Here is a 17855-nt window from a genome sequence, read left to right on the forward strand (position 1 = left end):
ATTTTCTCTCATTCCCCTTTATTCCCTTTCACTATTTTTTACATTCCCCAAATGAATGAGACCATATAATGTTTGTCCTTCTCCGACGGACTTATTACTTCACTCAGCATAATACCCTCCAGTTCCATCCAAAGTGGCACATTTTGAAGGCACCCTGCTCTTGGTCCCCATATTAAAAAACAGCAGTCTTTAAAATTTCTATTTCTTAGAACACATTTTATAAAAGAGGACAAATCTTTAAAAAGTTGCATTTAATATATTATGAATTTGATTTTTGGTCTCTTTGACTTTAACAAATGTATGCTATGCAGTGCATCACTGATTTGGAAATAATTATAAATTCTTCTTTAAACACTCAAGCATAGCACAAGGGATGCACATAGAACCAAATGTCTTCTTACCTGGCAACATATACAGATGGCGAGTATCATGCTAACTTTTAAAATCACACTTTCCTCTAAGAGGATACACAGGAGCAAAGCACTATCCCCACCATGAAGCCCCAGAATTAGTAGATTTTTGGTGATGGAGATCACCTGAATGCCCTCATTCTACTGATGTAGTAACTAGGCCCAAAGAGCTAACATGCCAAAAGTCACACAGCGGGTCAGTCACGCCTTCAGGATAAAACACTCCCCTCACAAGACATCCAGGTCTGCACTCTTTCCACACCATGAATAATGTCACACTGAGTATTATCAAAAGGGAGCATAATCACAAAACCCTCAAGGGTAATATTTGCAAATGCAAGATAAAAATCAGATCAGTTGGAGAAATTCAGTTTATAGAACATGCAAAATTATGATAAAGAACTCCTGTCATTTTCCCTTCTTTATTCCCAGTTGTTCTGACACACTAGCATTAATTCGAGGACTCCATCTAAGAAGCATAGCTGGCTTTTTTCCCCTATGAGAACAGGCTTGACTGAAGATGTAACAAAAATATAATTCAAATACCTTTACTTACCACTGGATGTGACAGCTGACTGGCTTTTAAAACTTTTAAATAACAAAAATTGTTCATCTCAGTTTGTTTATTACAAGCTATGCCAGACAATCCTTTCCTTTATTTTGAAGCAAATGAGTAACTGACAGTATTTTATATTGTATAGCTTCATTGAAGACAGAATTAAAACTCTTCACTTTTTAACTCTCATTATAACACATTATACTCATAAACCAAATTAACCCATAAATTGTTTATGCTAAACTCTGGAAGAAACTCTGTGAACCACAGCTCTTAAAGAAAATATAAAACACAGCAGCAGTCATCAATTTCTATGAACAAGAACCAATGTGGAAAACACAAAACTGACGAAACAATTTAAAATACAATTTCATTTTCTCTTGAAATGCTGACAGGAGGCAAAGGGCTGATTACTCTAAATAAATTTGCCTATCATGTCCTCACTGCTTAATTGTTCAATAGATAATAATTAAAGTTTATTCTATACACAAAATAAGACAGGCATGAAGAATCATGTGTGTCATTTAAAAGTGAAGACAGCACACAAAGAAACAATAGGACCACAGAAATACATTCATAGTGCCACTGTTCTCTATTGCTGTATAACAAATTACAACAGCACACCAACCTGCCAACAGGGTTAACGTGGGCCAAGTTTCTGCACTCCTTGTTTGCTGACCTAAGTCCCTTGGCTGTAGCAGGTCTAACCTACTTTCCCAGAGATTTGCAGATCGCTGGCCTTGAAAAGTGAAGGACCAGACTTTCCCAGAAGATAAGGCCTTACCACATTTGAAAACAGCTGCCACTGATGCCAGCAAGTCTGTTCATGTTGACACAGCTAACCACTTGGACACCCTGCAGGTTCTCCATGTCACCTCTACCATTTCCTGTGCCTTCCCCTTTAAGACCCCGTGGCTTCACCGGGACAGAGAAGATGGGCTTTGAGAATTAGTCCACCATCTTTTCAGATTGTCAGCTTCCTAAATAAAGCAACCTTTTCTTTCCCACCATCCCTTGCCTCTGAAGCATTGATTTTTGAGTGGTGAGTGGCCAAACTTGATCTGGGAACCTGTTCTCTATCCAGGAACAAAACCACCCTAAAATGTAGTGGCTCAAAACAACAATTTCTCAAGATTCTGTAGGTGACTGGGCAGTGGTTTCACTAGGGATCATTCACACAGCTGTATGTGGCTAGCAGGTCAGGTGGACAGCAAGGCTTCTTTTTCCTCATGGGCTTTCATTCTTAGGAGGCCACAACAGTTTTCTTCATATATAGCCACATAAAGTCCAATGTGCAACCATTTATCAAGCATCCTCTTGAGACATATTTGCTGGTGTCCCTTTGGCCAATGCAAGTCACATGGTCAAGTCCAGAGTCAAAATGAGAAAGGACTAGACAAGGACATGGATACCAGGAGGTGTGATTCACTGGGGCCCCTGCTGTGAGGATCTGCCTCTTAGTGATCCTCTCACCAGGCATAGAGCATGAACTGTAGGATTCAGCAGGAGATGCTCTCAAAAGAAAAGAAAAAATATAAAAATGTTATTTTACATTAGAACTTCTTAGCAATGGAGAGTTGAGAAAACAGTTTGGCCAGCCTTTGCCAAAATCAGAACACAGAATTATGAAAAATAACAGTTTTCACAGAGCCATGCAAAAAATATGTTCTCCATACACCAACAGTCTCTGGGCAAAAATTGCAGCAAATATGTCCAGGATAAAGATGCTGTATAACAAACATCCTAGACAGCCCAGTGCTATAGACTTTTTGAATGCTATCCACCTAAAGGAATAGATTTGTAAACTTTATATTAATTTATGTAAATATTTCAAAAGTTATGCATATCAGCCTTAAGCATATGAAAACCCATTCTAAAACATCAACCCAAAGCCAAGTTTGTGGTTTCTTTTATGTTTTCTTTGCAAGTGTAAAGCATGTGTTTGCCCCATGGATAAAGGAAAATAGTCTCAGATAAGGCACCTGTAGTTCAGAGGAAACCATTTCTGAGCCAGAGCTTTGGATTGGTAACAATGGCAAAGTTATTCAGAGCAGTTCTTCCACTGAAAACTACAAACAGTGGATAAGATATTTTTAAAATACTTTTTAAAGCAAAAATAAATTGACTAGACACTAAACAATTATGAGTACAAAAGTGAAGGAAAAATGGAGTCTCAGAAAAATGAGAATGATAGTTGCATCTTAACCTTGCCAGCGTTGCCTTTGTCTGGCTAATCTGAACTTTAATCTGTACCACATCATGGGGGAAAGGGAAACAAAACCCAACAGAGGATTCTCCCTATAATAACTTGGGACCAAAAGCGACACCCTCAGGGTGAATCAGAAAGAACCACGCCTTGCATAGTCTGGCAGCATAAGGTCACATCACTTATGTAGTCTGGGAACTTCCAATTTTGCCCTTGGGTAACTATCATCCAGATTGCTAATGCCTCCAGACAAGACTCAGAAGCAAACACAATTCCACCCTAGAAGGGAACTTCATCCTATACTTCAAATAATTCATATATAAACATACAACATGCAAATATCACACACATATATACATCCACATACACCCAGACATGCGACAATCATCACCACACAAAGATAACCACACACACATAACACACACAGTGAAAAGGACCAACATAAGGGAGAACCAGAAGACACAGAACAGAGAGAACCACAAATAGTTCAGCTATTGGAATTGTCAGATGTAGACTGTAAAATGACCATGCAAACTATGGTTAAAGGGAGGAATGGTGGGATCTCTGGGTGGCGCAGCGGTTTGGCGCCGGCCTTTGGCCCAGGGCGCGATCCTGGAGACCCCGGATCGAATCCCACATCAGGTTCCCGGTGCATGGAGCCTGCTTCTCCCTCTGCCTGTGTCTCTGCCTCTCTCTCTCTCTCTCTCTCTCTCTGTGACTATCATAAATAAAAAAAAATAATAAAAAAATAAAAAAAAAAAGGGAGGAATGGAAGGCAAGCTGCAAACATCATCAGGCAACAGAAAGTCGAAGCTATCAACAATGGATACTTAGATTTGAAAAAGAATCTATTACAATAGCTAGTGATAAAAATACAAAAATGAAAATAAGAACCAAATGGTTTGACAGAAGACTAGATGAAAATGATGAAAAATTTTTAAATAAATTCAGAATGAAGCACAGTGAACAAAATAACAAGACATAGATAACAAAGTAGTTTCAAGAATGTAAGCAAAATAAGGACACTTTCAGCTGAAAGAGTTCTCTATCAGTGGACACACTCTAAGGGAAATTCTAATTTAAGCAAAAGTAAAATAATACCAAACAGAATGTCTGAGATAAAAAATAATAATACTAAAAGCCCAAGAGTAGTGAAGTCTAATTGTTAATTGATTATATAGAACAATAATAATGAGTCATTAGGTTAAAAAAAAAAAAAAAGACCAGAAAAAAATATACCACAAAATTGGCATGTATTCAACAAGGCAGAAAATTGAGCTAAACTGTTCTGGGATTCATATACTTTCAAGAAGGAAGATACTAATATTGGTAAACTCTAGGCTTTGATAAGTTAAATACACAGCTGTAGTTTCTAGGGTAAGAACTAAAAATATAAAAAAAAAAAAGAATATACACCTTTCAAACAAATATAAAATTGATTGAAACATCCTCAATTAATCCAAAATAAGTCAGAAAAGGACCAAAAATAATAAGAACAAAACACACAGGAGAAAAAGCACAAAATCAGAGGGCAGAGTTAAACCCAACTATATTGTATGTGCATTAGTGTAAGTGCTCTATAATAAAAAGACAAAGATTATAAAACTGGATTTCTTTTTTTTAATCATTCAATAAGTATATCACACTGAATTAAAAAAATAAATATGTTATTTAGAAAAGGCACATTTAGAATAGGACACTGAAAGTTTGAAGGTAAAAAGAATGGAAAAAGGCACACCATGTAAACATTAACTAAAATAAAGCCAGTGTAGCTATATTGCTATCAGACAAAGCAGACTTTAAGGCAAAATGCATTGCTAGAGATAAGAATGATATGATTCTTATAAGAATAATAAATGATTCAACCTACCAAGAAGATAATAACAATTTTAAATCACCTAGTAACATACCCTCAAAATTATAACATAAAAATTATAACATAAAAATTAACATAACTACAAGGAGAAACAGACAAATGACAAATGTAGCAGGACATTTTAATCAAAACTTGGTAATTGATAAAATAAGCTGACATATTAGCAAATATGTGAAAGATCTGAACAACATAATTCACAAACTTGGCCTAATGGACACATATAAAATGACAAAAAACAACTATGGATTAAACATTCCTTCCAAACACACTAAGTTAACTGACTATGTACTAGGCTAGAAGCAAATTTCAACCAATTTGAAAGACACAAAAATCATGCGTGGTGTATTTTCTAGACACAATTCAGCTAAAGTTCAATACAAAAAGGGAATAAAAAAATCTTCATATGTTTAGAAATTAATAAACATAGTTCTAAATAACTACTGAATCAAAGACAACTCATGAAAATTGGGAAATATTTCAAAGCAAAATTTTCAAATTTCACATTAAAAAAGTAGAATGTGGTTTTAAGCAGTATTTAGAGGGAAGTTTATACTCTTATTTGCATATATTTAAAATACTGAGAATTAATAGAACATATAATACTCAAACCAGTAACAGCAGAAAAGAGGAACAAAGAAAACTTGAAAGCAACTATCAACTTCAAATTGTATACAAAGCAAAAGTATCATTAAGGAAAGAAGGTGGAGTGCCTGGGTGGCTCAGCGGTTGAGCATCTGCCTTTGGTTCGGGTCATGATCCTGGGGTCCTAGGATCAAGTCCTGCATCGGGCTCCCTGCAGAGAGCCTGCTTCTCCCTCTGCCTATATCTCTGCCTCTCTCTCTCTTTCAGCCTTCTCTCCTAGAGAAGGAGAAGGAGGAGGGGGAGGGGGAGGGGGAGGAGGAGGGGGAGGAGGAGGAGGAGGGGGAGGGGGAGGAGGAGGGGGAGGAGGAGGAAGGAAGGAAGGAAGGAAAGGAAGGAAAGGAAGGGAGGGAGGGAGGGAGGGAGGGAAGGAAGGAAGGAAGGAAGGAAGGAAGGAAGGAAGGAAGGAAGGAAGGAAGGAAGGAAGGAAGGAAGGAGAAAGAAGGATGGATGGATGAAAGGGGCACCTGGGTTAGCTCAGTCAGTGAAGCATCTGCCTTCAGCTCAGGTGATGATCTCAGGGTTCCACAGGGGGCTCCCTGCTCAGTGGGGAGTCTGCTTCTCCCTCTCCTTCTGCCCCTCTTTCCCCTTCCCCACTTGTGTTCTCTGCTATCTCTCAAATAAATATTTTTTTAAAAAAGAAAGAAGGTGAAATAAAAAAACATACTTTTTTTTTTTTAATTTTTATTTATTTATTATAGTCACAGAGAGAGAGAGAGAGGCAGAGACACAGACAGAGGGAGAAGCAGGTTCCATGCACCGGAGCCCGACGTGGGATTCGATCCAGGGTCTCCAGGATCGCGCCCCGGGCCAAAGGCAGGCGCCAAACCGCTGCGCCACCCAGGGATCCCTAAAAAAACATACTTTAAAAAAAGGGATGGTTTACTACCAAGAAATGAAGGATAAATTCCAGAAGAAAAATGATTTCAAAAAGACAGTTTGATATTCAAGAATTGGTAACAAATGTGTAGGTAAATCCAAGCATACATCACTGGTACAAAAAAAAAAAAAAAGACTACTATGCAGGCAAAAACCAAATGCCCAAAAAAACAATGAAACTATATAAATTGGAAGAAGGAAGATTAGAGCTAAAGTGTTTTAAAACTCTTTTTTAAGGCTACAAAACGGTCAAGATATTACAAAATCCTGTGAAATGTAAGTTAATTACATATGAAAAAGCTTCACAGCTAACCACTAAAGAAATAGTATAGAATTATGTAAACTCAAAACCAATAGAGAATACACTAGGTAGAACAACAGCCATCCAAAAATGTCCATGTCCTAATCTGTAGAACCTATGAACATATTACCTTACATGGCAAAGAGACTTTGCAGATTTTATTAAACTTATAGGCCTTGAGATATGGAAATTACTCTGGATCATTCCTGTGGGCCCAGTCTACTCACATAAGTCCTTAAAATCAGAGACTCTTTCCTGGCTACAGAGAACCAGAGAGATGTCAGTGTGAGGTCTCAGCCTACCATGGCTAGCTTTAAGAGGAAAGAGACCACAGCCAGGGAATGTGGCTGACCTCCAGAGTCTCCCATAGAGCCTCTACAAAGGAATGCAACCTTCCCAACACCCAGATCTTAGCCTAATGAGACCTGTGTTAAACCTTTGATCTACAGAACTATAAGATAATAAGTTTCTATTGTTTAAGCAACTGTAATTTGTTATGGCTTCGACAGAAAACTATAGAGGGAAAAAAACTGAACAGGGGAAAAACACCTCAACTAATAAAAAAGAAAAGAAAGAAAAAATAGGAAAGCACAAAAGTAAAAATATGTACAAAAATACCAAAAACACAACATACGTAAATGTACTTGCACTAATCTTACTGTTGAAAGTAAGGAGGTTTTCGACTGAATTTTTCTTTTAAAAAATGCTATATACCTACCCACATAACATAACATGACTGCAAGAAAAAAGGTGGCAAAAAAGACATTAATTAACCCAACAATTTATCAACTATTCCAAGATACCCAAGGCTGGAGGAAGCCTTGGAAAGATAGCCAAGGCTGGGGCTGAAAAGAAAATTCAACTCTAATTTATTAACTAAGAGCCCTCTGACTGAGAATTATAAATAAGAAGGCAGAATTTGACTTCATTTTAACAGAAAAAGAAATCTTAACTTCCCCCTGGGAATTTAATAATGAGAAGGCAATTTTCATGGCATTATTTGGGGTACAGTTATGCTGTTGTTGTGGCTATCATATAATCAATAGTAAGTAGTAAGTCATCTTAACCAATGAGACCATAGTTATGTGAAGATGAGCAGAAGATTAGGGGGTGAATTTTTAGCAAGGCCTTGGTAATTGAACTACATTATTTAATGCAATTCAGTGCCTTTTAGGAGTCAAAACTCAGCTGTTCACTAGAATGATGTGTAAAATAATGGGAATTTGTACCAAGGGAGTAGTTTTCCAAGGTGAGAGCAGACTTGAATTGATATTCTGCTGGTCCTCTCCTCTGAGAAGTAGCCTTGGTCTGCTCAAAACTGTTAGGCCAACTGGCTTTAAGAAGTAAAACTCCATGAAGGGGAATATGTGTGTGTATCCTTGTTCCTCATAAGTAATAAGTGACTTCTACTCCATTCCCAAGAGATGCTCCCTCTCTCCACTCTCTTCAGTTGCTCTACCTTATCTTCATCTCCATGATGTAGGCTACATTTAAGGGTTTCTGATCATATGTGGCCCTGCCCCTTTTCTCTCAGACCTGCAGGCCCTCAGGCAGGACATAAACTACAGTTGTCTTCCAGCTTCCACATGGTTAGCACAATCACCTATAGAGAAGCTTCTCTCTGGCGCTTTGTCTCTGATGCTCCGTGGGCTGTGAGGCAGGCACAGACCCTGGGCATCTCTGAAGGTTTGCTCTGCAGACCCATCTCTCCCTCAGCCAGGCCCCGTGGTCAGGACTGGAGAAGGAGTAAGATCAGGGATGGATGGGAGAAGTAGGAAGATGAAGAAAACCTCAACTACTTTCAGATGTCGGTCATCATGGACAGCCTAGATAAAACCTATACTTTATTTTGATCTTCATCTGGCTCCAATGTCAGGGCTCCATCTGTTAATGCTCTGGAGACTAATCAATCTCAAGAGATCACAAGAAATTTGTACTATGTGTATTCACATTTAAACAAAAGAACCATAAAGTAACAATTCATTGCTACCTAAAATTAAAATCGTTATCAACTATACTTCAATTAAAATTAATTAAATTAAAATCAATTACGCTGATACACTGACAACTAAAAACCTTTATTTGATGGAAGGAACTTTAAAAAGAGAATGATTTTAAATTAGCTAAGAGTAAATTGTATGTTAAATGCTCTTACCACAAAAAAAGTCAAATTATAAGATAATAAAGGGAGCAGGAGAAAACTTTTGGAGGTGATAGACAGACCTATATTCCTTCATTGTGATAATGGCTTGGTGGGTATATATCTATCTCCAAAGTCATTAGGTTGTATGCATTAAATAGCTACAGCTTTTTAATGTCAATTATATCTCAAAAAAGGAGATTTAAAGAAAGAAGCAGGTAGAAATGTGAATCAAATGTCATATGTCTATAGTCTAAGGGAACTGGAAAGCCAAGGCTGGAGCCCCTGGGTGGCTCAGTGGTTGAGCATCGGCCTTTGGCTCAGGTCATGATCCCAGGGTCCTGAGATCGAGTCCTGCATCAGGTTCCCTGCAAGGAGTCTGCTTCTCCCTCTGTCTATGTCTCTGACTCTTTCTGTGTTTCTCATGAATAAATAAATAAAATCTGTTTTTAAAAAGCAAGCAAGCAAACAAGCCAGCCAGCCAGCCAGCCTGCCGAGGCTGGTTTGAGAGCTGAATTGAATTTTACTGAATTATCTGCATAGCTGCCTCAAAATTAGCTGATGGGCATGAAAGAGATCAATTTTACATTTCCCTCCTACTATTTCTTTTTGGTGTAAAGAAAGGAGTTGAGTATGAGGAATATAACAGGGATATAATGAGCACATAAATTATCCTTGATACCATACACACTGAGAAGGAAGATGAGTTATAATTATTACATAAAGGTTATTTCTACAGGATCATGATAGACATACATGTATTTCCTCATAGGCTTGCTTACTTTTTTGGTCATTTAAATGAAACAGTACATTTTTTTAAACTCTTGAATTCTGAAGAAGTTTATTTAAATCAGCCAAATGTTTGCTGGATTTACTAGCCCACATGCGGTTAAGGAAGACTCACAAGAGAAAATGGTGAAAAAACAAACAAGAGAAAATGGTGGAACAGTTTAAGTCAATAAAAATATAACACTGCATATGTTTTCATTAATTATTCTTATAAAATTCAAATATTTAAAATCTGTCTTCACATCCTTCAGTTCCTCCTCTTTTGAAATCAGTCCCATTCAATAGTATTTACCAACATATTAATTAGAAGCTTAATAGAAAGAGAATGACTTTGAGTCAAATGAAACAAGGTTTACTGGTTCCCTTGACTTTCTAGCTCTGTGACTGTGGCCAAGTTACTTAACTGTTCTATAACATAGAATTAATGACATTCACTTTAGACAAATAAAATTAATATATTGGGTGCCTGGATGAATCAGTTGGTTAAGCATTCGACTCCTTAGAGTCGGCTTAGATTGTGATCTCAGGGTCATGAGGTTGGGCTCCACATTCAGCAAGGAGTCTGCTTGAGAGTCTCTCTGCCTCTGCTTCAACTCATCTCCCCCTCCCTCCTCACTGCTTGCTTATTCACACACACTCTCTCTCTCAAAATAAATAAATAAATAGAATTAATATACATACAAATTATAATTGCTACAGGCATTATTGTCTTATTTTGATTGGGTCATACTATCAACTTTGTCTCCCTAATTCATTTACTTTTTCTAGTTTAAATGAAAACTTAAAGTAGTCTTGAACTGAGGCTCATATGAAAAGTGCCTATCACACGCTTGGCATACAGCATGAACTCAAAAAAAATCAAAGCTATAAAGATTGATTACTTGCAAGTAAAGGAATTATGGTAGATGTATCCTTAATCCTATAAACTTTCACCAGCTCTCATAACAATGAGAGACTTCTATTTATCTAACATTCAAATTTGTTTTTCCCATTTCAGAGTTATTCTAGGAATGGCCTTTTTTTTTTTTTTTAAGATTTTATTTTATTTATTCATGAGAGGCACAGAGAGAGAAAGAGCAGAGACACAGGCAGAGGGAGAAGCAGGCTCCATGCAGGGAGTCCAACATGGGACTCAATCCAGGGTCTCCAGGATCACACTCCGGGCTGAAGGCGGCACTAAACACTGGGCCACTGGGGCTGCCCTGGCCTTTTTTTTTTTATTTAATGAGGCATTCACCACTCCTCTGATCCATCAGAGAGGTGTACTAATATCCACAATGAGCACCAAACCACCTTGAGAATTATAAAGGGCTTGTGAAAGGGCCACAAGGGGCTTGAAAGAAGTCACAGAAAAAATATTACTTATTGGAGTTACACAGATGTTATATAATCAGCTAGTTATTCTGGTGGTAGATCTCAAAAGATAAACAGATTTTTTTTTCCTATCAAATTAAATGGTATATGGAGCTTCTTATATAGATAGGCCTACCTTCCACTGTGTTCCCTACTTTTAATTTTACAATAATTACTCCACAATGCAAAGAATCTCCTAAAACAATACAATATGTATGGCAAAGAAACTGAAGCCAACAAAGATGACAAAAGAACTGAAATTTCAATTTAAATGCAGTCATTCTAGCCTCAAAAGGTTGCAAACTCATAAATGTAGAGATTGAAAATTAAAAAGCCACCTTAGTAATACTGAAAATTGACATTCAGAAGAAAAACATTAGTAAAAAGCAATTGTTTTCAGTATAGCCTGATTTTCAGCAGCATCTCCAACATTTTTGGTCTCTCTTCTAAATCAGAACTGAGGAAAAGTCAGGATGACAAATGCAGCTCTGACAAACAATATAGAGAGAAGACTAAAGAGATACTCTGAAAGGCACCAACCTGCAGTTTCTCTGCATCATAGGGGAGTCCACATGCACATGCAGCAGAAGGGAAGAGAGGAGCTGGGGAGGCCAGCCAGCCAAAGCTCCTCCTCCAGACTATTTTCAATGAAGTAAACTCATTCATTCATTCAACAAGTCTTTGTGAGGCATTCTTTGTGAATAATTTACTGTTTGGGGCATCACAATGATGGTCTTTAGAGATACAGTTGTGAACAAGACAAACAAGTTTCTATGTCTCACAATTATGTTACTTTTTTGTTGTTTTTGTAACACTCTTCACTTGATCAGTCACTATTTATCAGATATATATTACATCTGTGTATAAAGCTCAAGAATAGACAACATTCATTACAATCTATACAAAAATATTTTTTATACAAAAATATCTTTGTCAACTAGATCAAAGGTCATCATTTGTAAACAGGGAGGAAAGGTTTTTAAAAGGCAAGACTAGATATTAAGTTTTAAATTGTTACTCATCGATTCACTCAGGTAACACAGGTAAGGTCCTTGTAACGTGTAAGGAGATGTGCCAGGTGCCAGAAGACATGCTAATGAATTGAAGCCAAAAGAATGCAAGCATTTTCCAGGTCCTCTCATTCTCCTATGATTAAATCCTCCCATTCTTAATTCACACTGAACTGTGGGCTTCATCCTGCCTTTCCTCTTGCCCATCAGCAAGCTACTTAACATCTCCTCCAACCCTCAATCCTCCCACCTACAAAGTGGAGCTAATCATAATAGCTCCTTTTTTATTAGGTTGTCACAGGATTCAAATAACCCATACAGATAATTTTAACATTATGCTTGATAGAATGATAGCTAGCCATCACTGAGTGCACCATTATTACTATTACTCTACTTCTATTTATCTCGCATATTTCTTCCTCTTCATACTTACTGTTACCATCCTAATTCAGGCTATTTTACTAAATCAAAGTTAAAAAAAAAAATTTTTAACCACCAAACCAGTCATGCAGAACAATGGGCTCTTCCCACAACATGACATACAACTTTCTGCCTTTTAACCTCTGCTTACACTTATCCCTCTGACCAGCATTTCCTACTCTTGATCTAAGTGGGCAAAATCCAATTCATCTTTCAGGATCAGCTCAAATACCTTCAGAGCCTTCCTTGCTCTTCCACAAGAAATTACTTTTTTTCTGTTTCCACTGAGATTATGGACTATTTTCCCCCCCATAAGCCAGGTTTATCCTATACACCAATACTTCTTATATTCAAACATTCTCAGTTCCCAGTTAAATGCACGTATGAAGAAAGATGCAGGCATTGGGGCACCTGGGTGGCTCAGTGGTTGAGTATCTGCCTTTGGCTCAGGTTGTGATCCCAAAGTCCTGGGATCAAGTCTTGCATTAGGCTCCCTGTGGGGATCCTACTTCTCCCTCTGCCTGTGTCTCTGCCTTTATCTGTGTGTTTCTAATAGATAAATAAGTAAAATCTTAAAAAAAAAAAAAGATGTGGGTATATAATTTTTTTTCCTTCAGAAAAATAATCATTGCTGAAGACTATGGCATCACTTTGTTATCTGAGTGAAGAGCAACTACTGAATCTACTCTTCAAAATCCTAAAAAAGTTATAACACTGAACTGGGTCACTGACTTAGAAAAGTATCTATGCTGTAAAAACACAAGATAGAAACAAGAAATTAGAATTTTGTACCTAGATATATATAATGTTTTAAGAATGAAGAAAAGATTTTCTTACTTTTCTTTCCTACTGCCCAGTTGGCGAGCGGTATATTGATCCCCATAATCAATTAGCACCAGTTGTCGAGAAAAGACATTCACTTTGTTGCCTATAAATAAATCTTCCAAGTGAAGATCATCATATTTAGTTCGCTTTAAAAAGGTGCGGTGATTCTTTACATCATGCTAGAACCAAAAACAATAGCACAATAAGACAAATAATTGTCAATAGAGAATGTTAATCAGTATAAATTAGAAATGATTCTTAATTTTGCTTTATTAAACATAGCTTACATTGTTTTGTTTTTGCTACAAATACAAATCATAATTTCTTTTATAACCTCCGTATTTCCTAGTTGAATCCAGTAATAACATAAAAACTTATTACAAATTTAATACTTTAAAAATGAATAGAATATGTTTATTGCTAAATTATTTCAGCAAATTAGTGCTTGTGAAATCCCAGAAAAATTCCAAATTTCTGCTTTCTTGCTTACACAAAATCCCAATACCAAAGAGAGCTACCTGTAAAGCGTTTGCTAATAAAGAGACACAAAGAAATAAGTGGGACTCTCTTAACCTGATCTTCTTCAATTAGACTTGTAGAGATAACAGCTTTCAATAATGGTGACATATTTAGGACCATGATCATCTTTATCTATAACCAGTTATCGACTATTGCTTAATCTAAACATGAATAATCTCACTTCAGTTTTTCAATCCAGAAATATTAATTACTATTTGACATGAAAAACAAAGGTACAACGTATTGTATTGTAATTATAATACCAAAAAAAGAATTCCTATTAAAAAAAATAAAAAATACATTTTTTTTCAAAAGCAGCTATATAGAAGGCAATCCTATTCCTCTCCCTATACCTTTACTCCCTTTGCTAACTTTTAAGGAAAAAAGGCTTATTTACCATTTCAACAGATCCATCCCCTGGGTAAAATAAAAGCTCGTAACGTCGAAAAAGTGAAGCATTTGGATCATACCACTCTGCAATGAAAACGAACCTTTCACCATGATTCTGCAAAGAAAGAAGAATTTTAACATTAACATATAAAATATAAGCACTCTAGTATAAATCATATAAGTTGAAAGCAAGACCTAACCAAATATTTCTAACAAATAAATCTGTTGCTACTTATTATTCTTTCAACAATACATTACTTATCAACATACCCTCAGAAATATTTCCTTCTCATTTCTCATTAAATATCCTTAGATATCTCAGAGATGACTTATGAACTGCTTAATACTTCACAACATCCAATCACCCATAGTAAATTAACAGTTTTTAGAACATGGCTGCCTGATTTGTCTACCACAATAATTCAGCCTTCTGAAAGCAAATTTACATACATACAGACAATAAACTGTATGAGAAAAGAATTCTGAAAAGCTAGTCCTCAATTCTATGAAGTTTTAACTTTCCTAAATTTAAGAATCCAGCAGTATTAGAATACTGTCATCATTAAAGTTTATATAAATATTATAGTAAACATCCTTAGTAATTTCACATGATAGTATCTTTTTATAGAAATTGTAGGAGAATGTTAGTCTAAGTCCTCCGAGAAGCAGACACCATGACAGGATTAAACTTGCAAGAATTCTATTCCTATAAAAGAAAATGGGGAGGGATCCAGACAGTAAGACAAATCTGACCCGAAGGAAGGAGAGAAGGGAGCCTTCATCCTGGATTGCTGCACAATCTAAGGAAGGTTCAGCAAGACCAGCAGGCAGCTCTAGAGCCAGCGAGCCCTCAAGAGTTTCTTGACTTCCAGGAACCAGACTGCTTTAGCCTCCCCCTGCTCCTTTCACGCACTGGCCAGGAGCAGTCATTGGGAAGCTTGCCTTAAGTGCAAAAGCAGCAGAGGATTTCAGAACACAATAGCTGGAGCCCTTGGTTATTGAAGCTCCCTCTACCTGGAGGTCTGTGAGGTAACATTCCTTATGCCTATCACCCAGGATAAAATGAAAAAAATAAGTCAGAATGGCCATCTTTCCTTGATTATTCAGCAGGACTTCTAATCATATATGTTGTTAAAAATATCTTAGCCCCTAAGGTCCTTCATTACAATGAGCAAATGACATATAGAACAAACATATAAGTAAGAAAGGAATTTAGGAATTTTGTTGCTAATTCTAAATTTAGCACCTGATTCTCTAGAGTATATGGATAGGTTCCTTTTATGTCAATAATTCACTTATAAATTCTAATGGTAGGATTTGTATGCCTAGTTATGTTTATTATTATACTCATAAACTGTACTGTGGATAGTTTCAACATACTATTTTATTTTTCTCACAGTCATCCAAAAGGACACATTTAAATAATGCTTATTAGTCAAGAGAAAATTAAGGTGAAATAAGAGACATACTATGACATTTGTGAAGGCTTTTCTTCACACATTTTTTTCACATTCTTACAAATACAGCTTTTTAAGGTTTAGGCTTCACCATGCATTTTAGTATTATTGCCTGTTTTTAATAGAAAATTGAAATATTAGTAGCTTATCAAATTTTTTGCTATCTATATTAAAATATTCATTCAAAGACAGCATTGAAATATTTCCTTCACTAAAATAAATAAATAAAAGTATAAAATGGAGGAAAGGTTGATACATCTAATTGAAGGTAAAAGAGTTTGATAGTGAAGTAAATGAAAAACCAATGAAATTTGGCACTTCCATTTATCCAGGTAACCTAACCATGAGACTAACTAATCATGCTCCTTAACTCTGAGGCAGGTAGTAGAATTCACACAATACACAACCCAGAAAAGAAAATAAATGGAGGAACCACAGTTTCTGATTGACCAAGTAGCTTAGAGCAAACTAAGGCAAGAATAATTAGAAAATTGGGATATGAAAAAACAGTCTGTCTGAGACACTGGAGAGCCTCTAAGGTAGTAGCCAGGGTTTGATGATCCCAGGTCTAGAAAGGTAGGAAGCTTCCTAAGGTAGCCCAACATTCTTTGTGCTGCCTTTAGCTGAGTACACGTGTTGAGTCTTAAGTCAAACTGGACAAGAGACTGAAGAGCTTAAGAAGCTGGCAGAGAAAAACTGCCAAGAGGCAGAGAAGCTAGTAGAGCTTGTGACAATGTCACAAGGATATGGAGACAAAAACTGGAACAAGCGGCTGCCAAAGCAGCCAAGGTTTGTGAGATAAAGATCCTGGAGAGAAGGACATTATAGAGAAGTGAGCTCAAACCTGTGCTTGTTCTGTGGAGCCTCACAGCATGGGGAGAGAAAAATGAGCATCCAAACCCAGTAAAGAGGAGATCTCTGATACATGCTCTAACCTTTTTGTTGTGATTCCTGGAGCATTACACTCTAGAAGCATGGATACACAAAAGGGTAAGCTGACCCTTATAAAGTTTACAAGTTTTGTGTTCACTCAACACTTAGTCTTTGACCATACTGAGGTGCTATTTTCCCATTCCAGCTCCCAGCATCTCCAAAAACTCAACATCAGTAATAGACTACCCAATAAACCAAGAAAGACAACCAAGAGAAAAAAAGACAATAGAAAGAGATTTGTGAATAGCCTACTTATTATTTGAAAAAGGCCTGAAAATAACAAAGGCATAAAAAATATATCAAGGTGAAGAATTTCACCAGAGAGCCAGTTCTATTTTTTTAAGTGAAGTATAAATTCAAGAACTAAAATTAACTGTAACATAGCATCCTCTAGCAAAAAACAAAAACAAACAAACAAACAAAAAAAAAACTCCAAAAGGTAAAGGTGAAATAAAGACATTTCCAGATAAGCAAAAAAAGAGCAAATTTATTACCAGGGTACCTGCATTAAAAGAAATGCTAAAGGCAGTTCCAAAGAAAAAAGGAAAATGACAACATATAGTTCAAGGAGTTAAAGGAAGGGCTGAAAAACAGTGGATATATGGGTTAAATCTAAACAAATAATATGCATGCAAAATAATAATAATGTCTTGTGGGATATAAAATACATAGAATTTGGATGCATGTCAAAAATATATAAAGGGTACAAAAGTTTGACCGTGTTCTTCAAATTATGTGAAGCAAAGAAAATATCTCCTACATCAGTTGCTCAACCTGTTCTCAAATTCCAATGAATATTAGTGAACAAGAATCTCTCTTAAAATAGTAGATAAACAAACCAAGGATGTTCTGTTCAGCTTTTCACCCTCTATTCTGTTAGAACGAATCTTCTCCCTCTCCTACTCCGCAATGGGAAAACATTTCTCAGAATGTTTAATAAATCAGTAACATTCAAACTTTAAGAAATGAATGACAACCATTAATCATGACAATAACAACAATAATTTTTAGAATACCGACTAAGTAGCAAGCTCTTGACATGATCTCATTTCATTCTCACAACAGACAGTGTAGGTAGTGTCCCTATTTCATGGACAAGGATAATAAAAATTTGGAAAATTTGAACACGTCCAAGGCTACATAGCAAAGAAA

At 36.5% G+C, this 17855-nt stretch overlaps 1 protein-coding gene across 4 annotated transcripts in view; it reads right to left on the reverse strand.

The window, feature by feature from the left end:
* The window catches only part of NME7 (NME/NM23 family member 7), a 259209-nt gene that overhangs the window by 193357 nt on the left and 47997 nt on the right, over window positions 1-17855 (reverse strand). For all 4 annotated transcript variants that reach the window (XM_072732953.1, XM_026003344.2, XM_072732951.1 and 1 more), the window contains exons 2-3: window positions 14321-14428; window positions 13417-13583 (exon numbers count right to left, since the gene is read on the reverse strand). In XM_072732953.1, the coding sequence (XP_072589054.1) occupies window positions 13417-13583; window positions 14321-14323 (170 nt within the window). In that variant the 5' untranslated portion in view covers window positions 14324-14428. The remainder of the gene's footprint in view (window positions 1-13416; window positions 13584-14320; window positions 14429-17855) is intronic.

Source organism: Vulpes vulpes, chromosome 13, assembly GCF_048418805.1.
Source record: "Vulpes vulpes isolate BD-2025 chromosome 13, VulVul3, whole genome shotgun sequence".
Lineage (NCBI taxonomy): Eukaryota > Metazoa > Chordata > Mammalia > Carnivora > Canidae > Vulpes > Vulpes vulpes.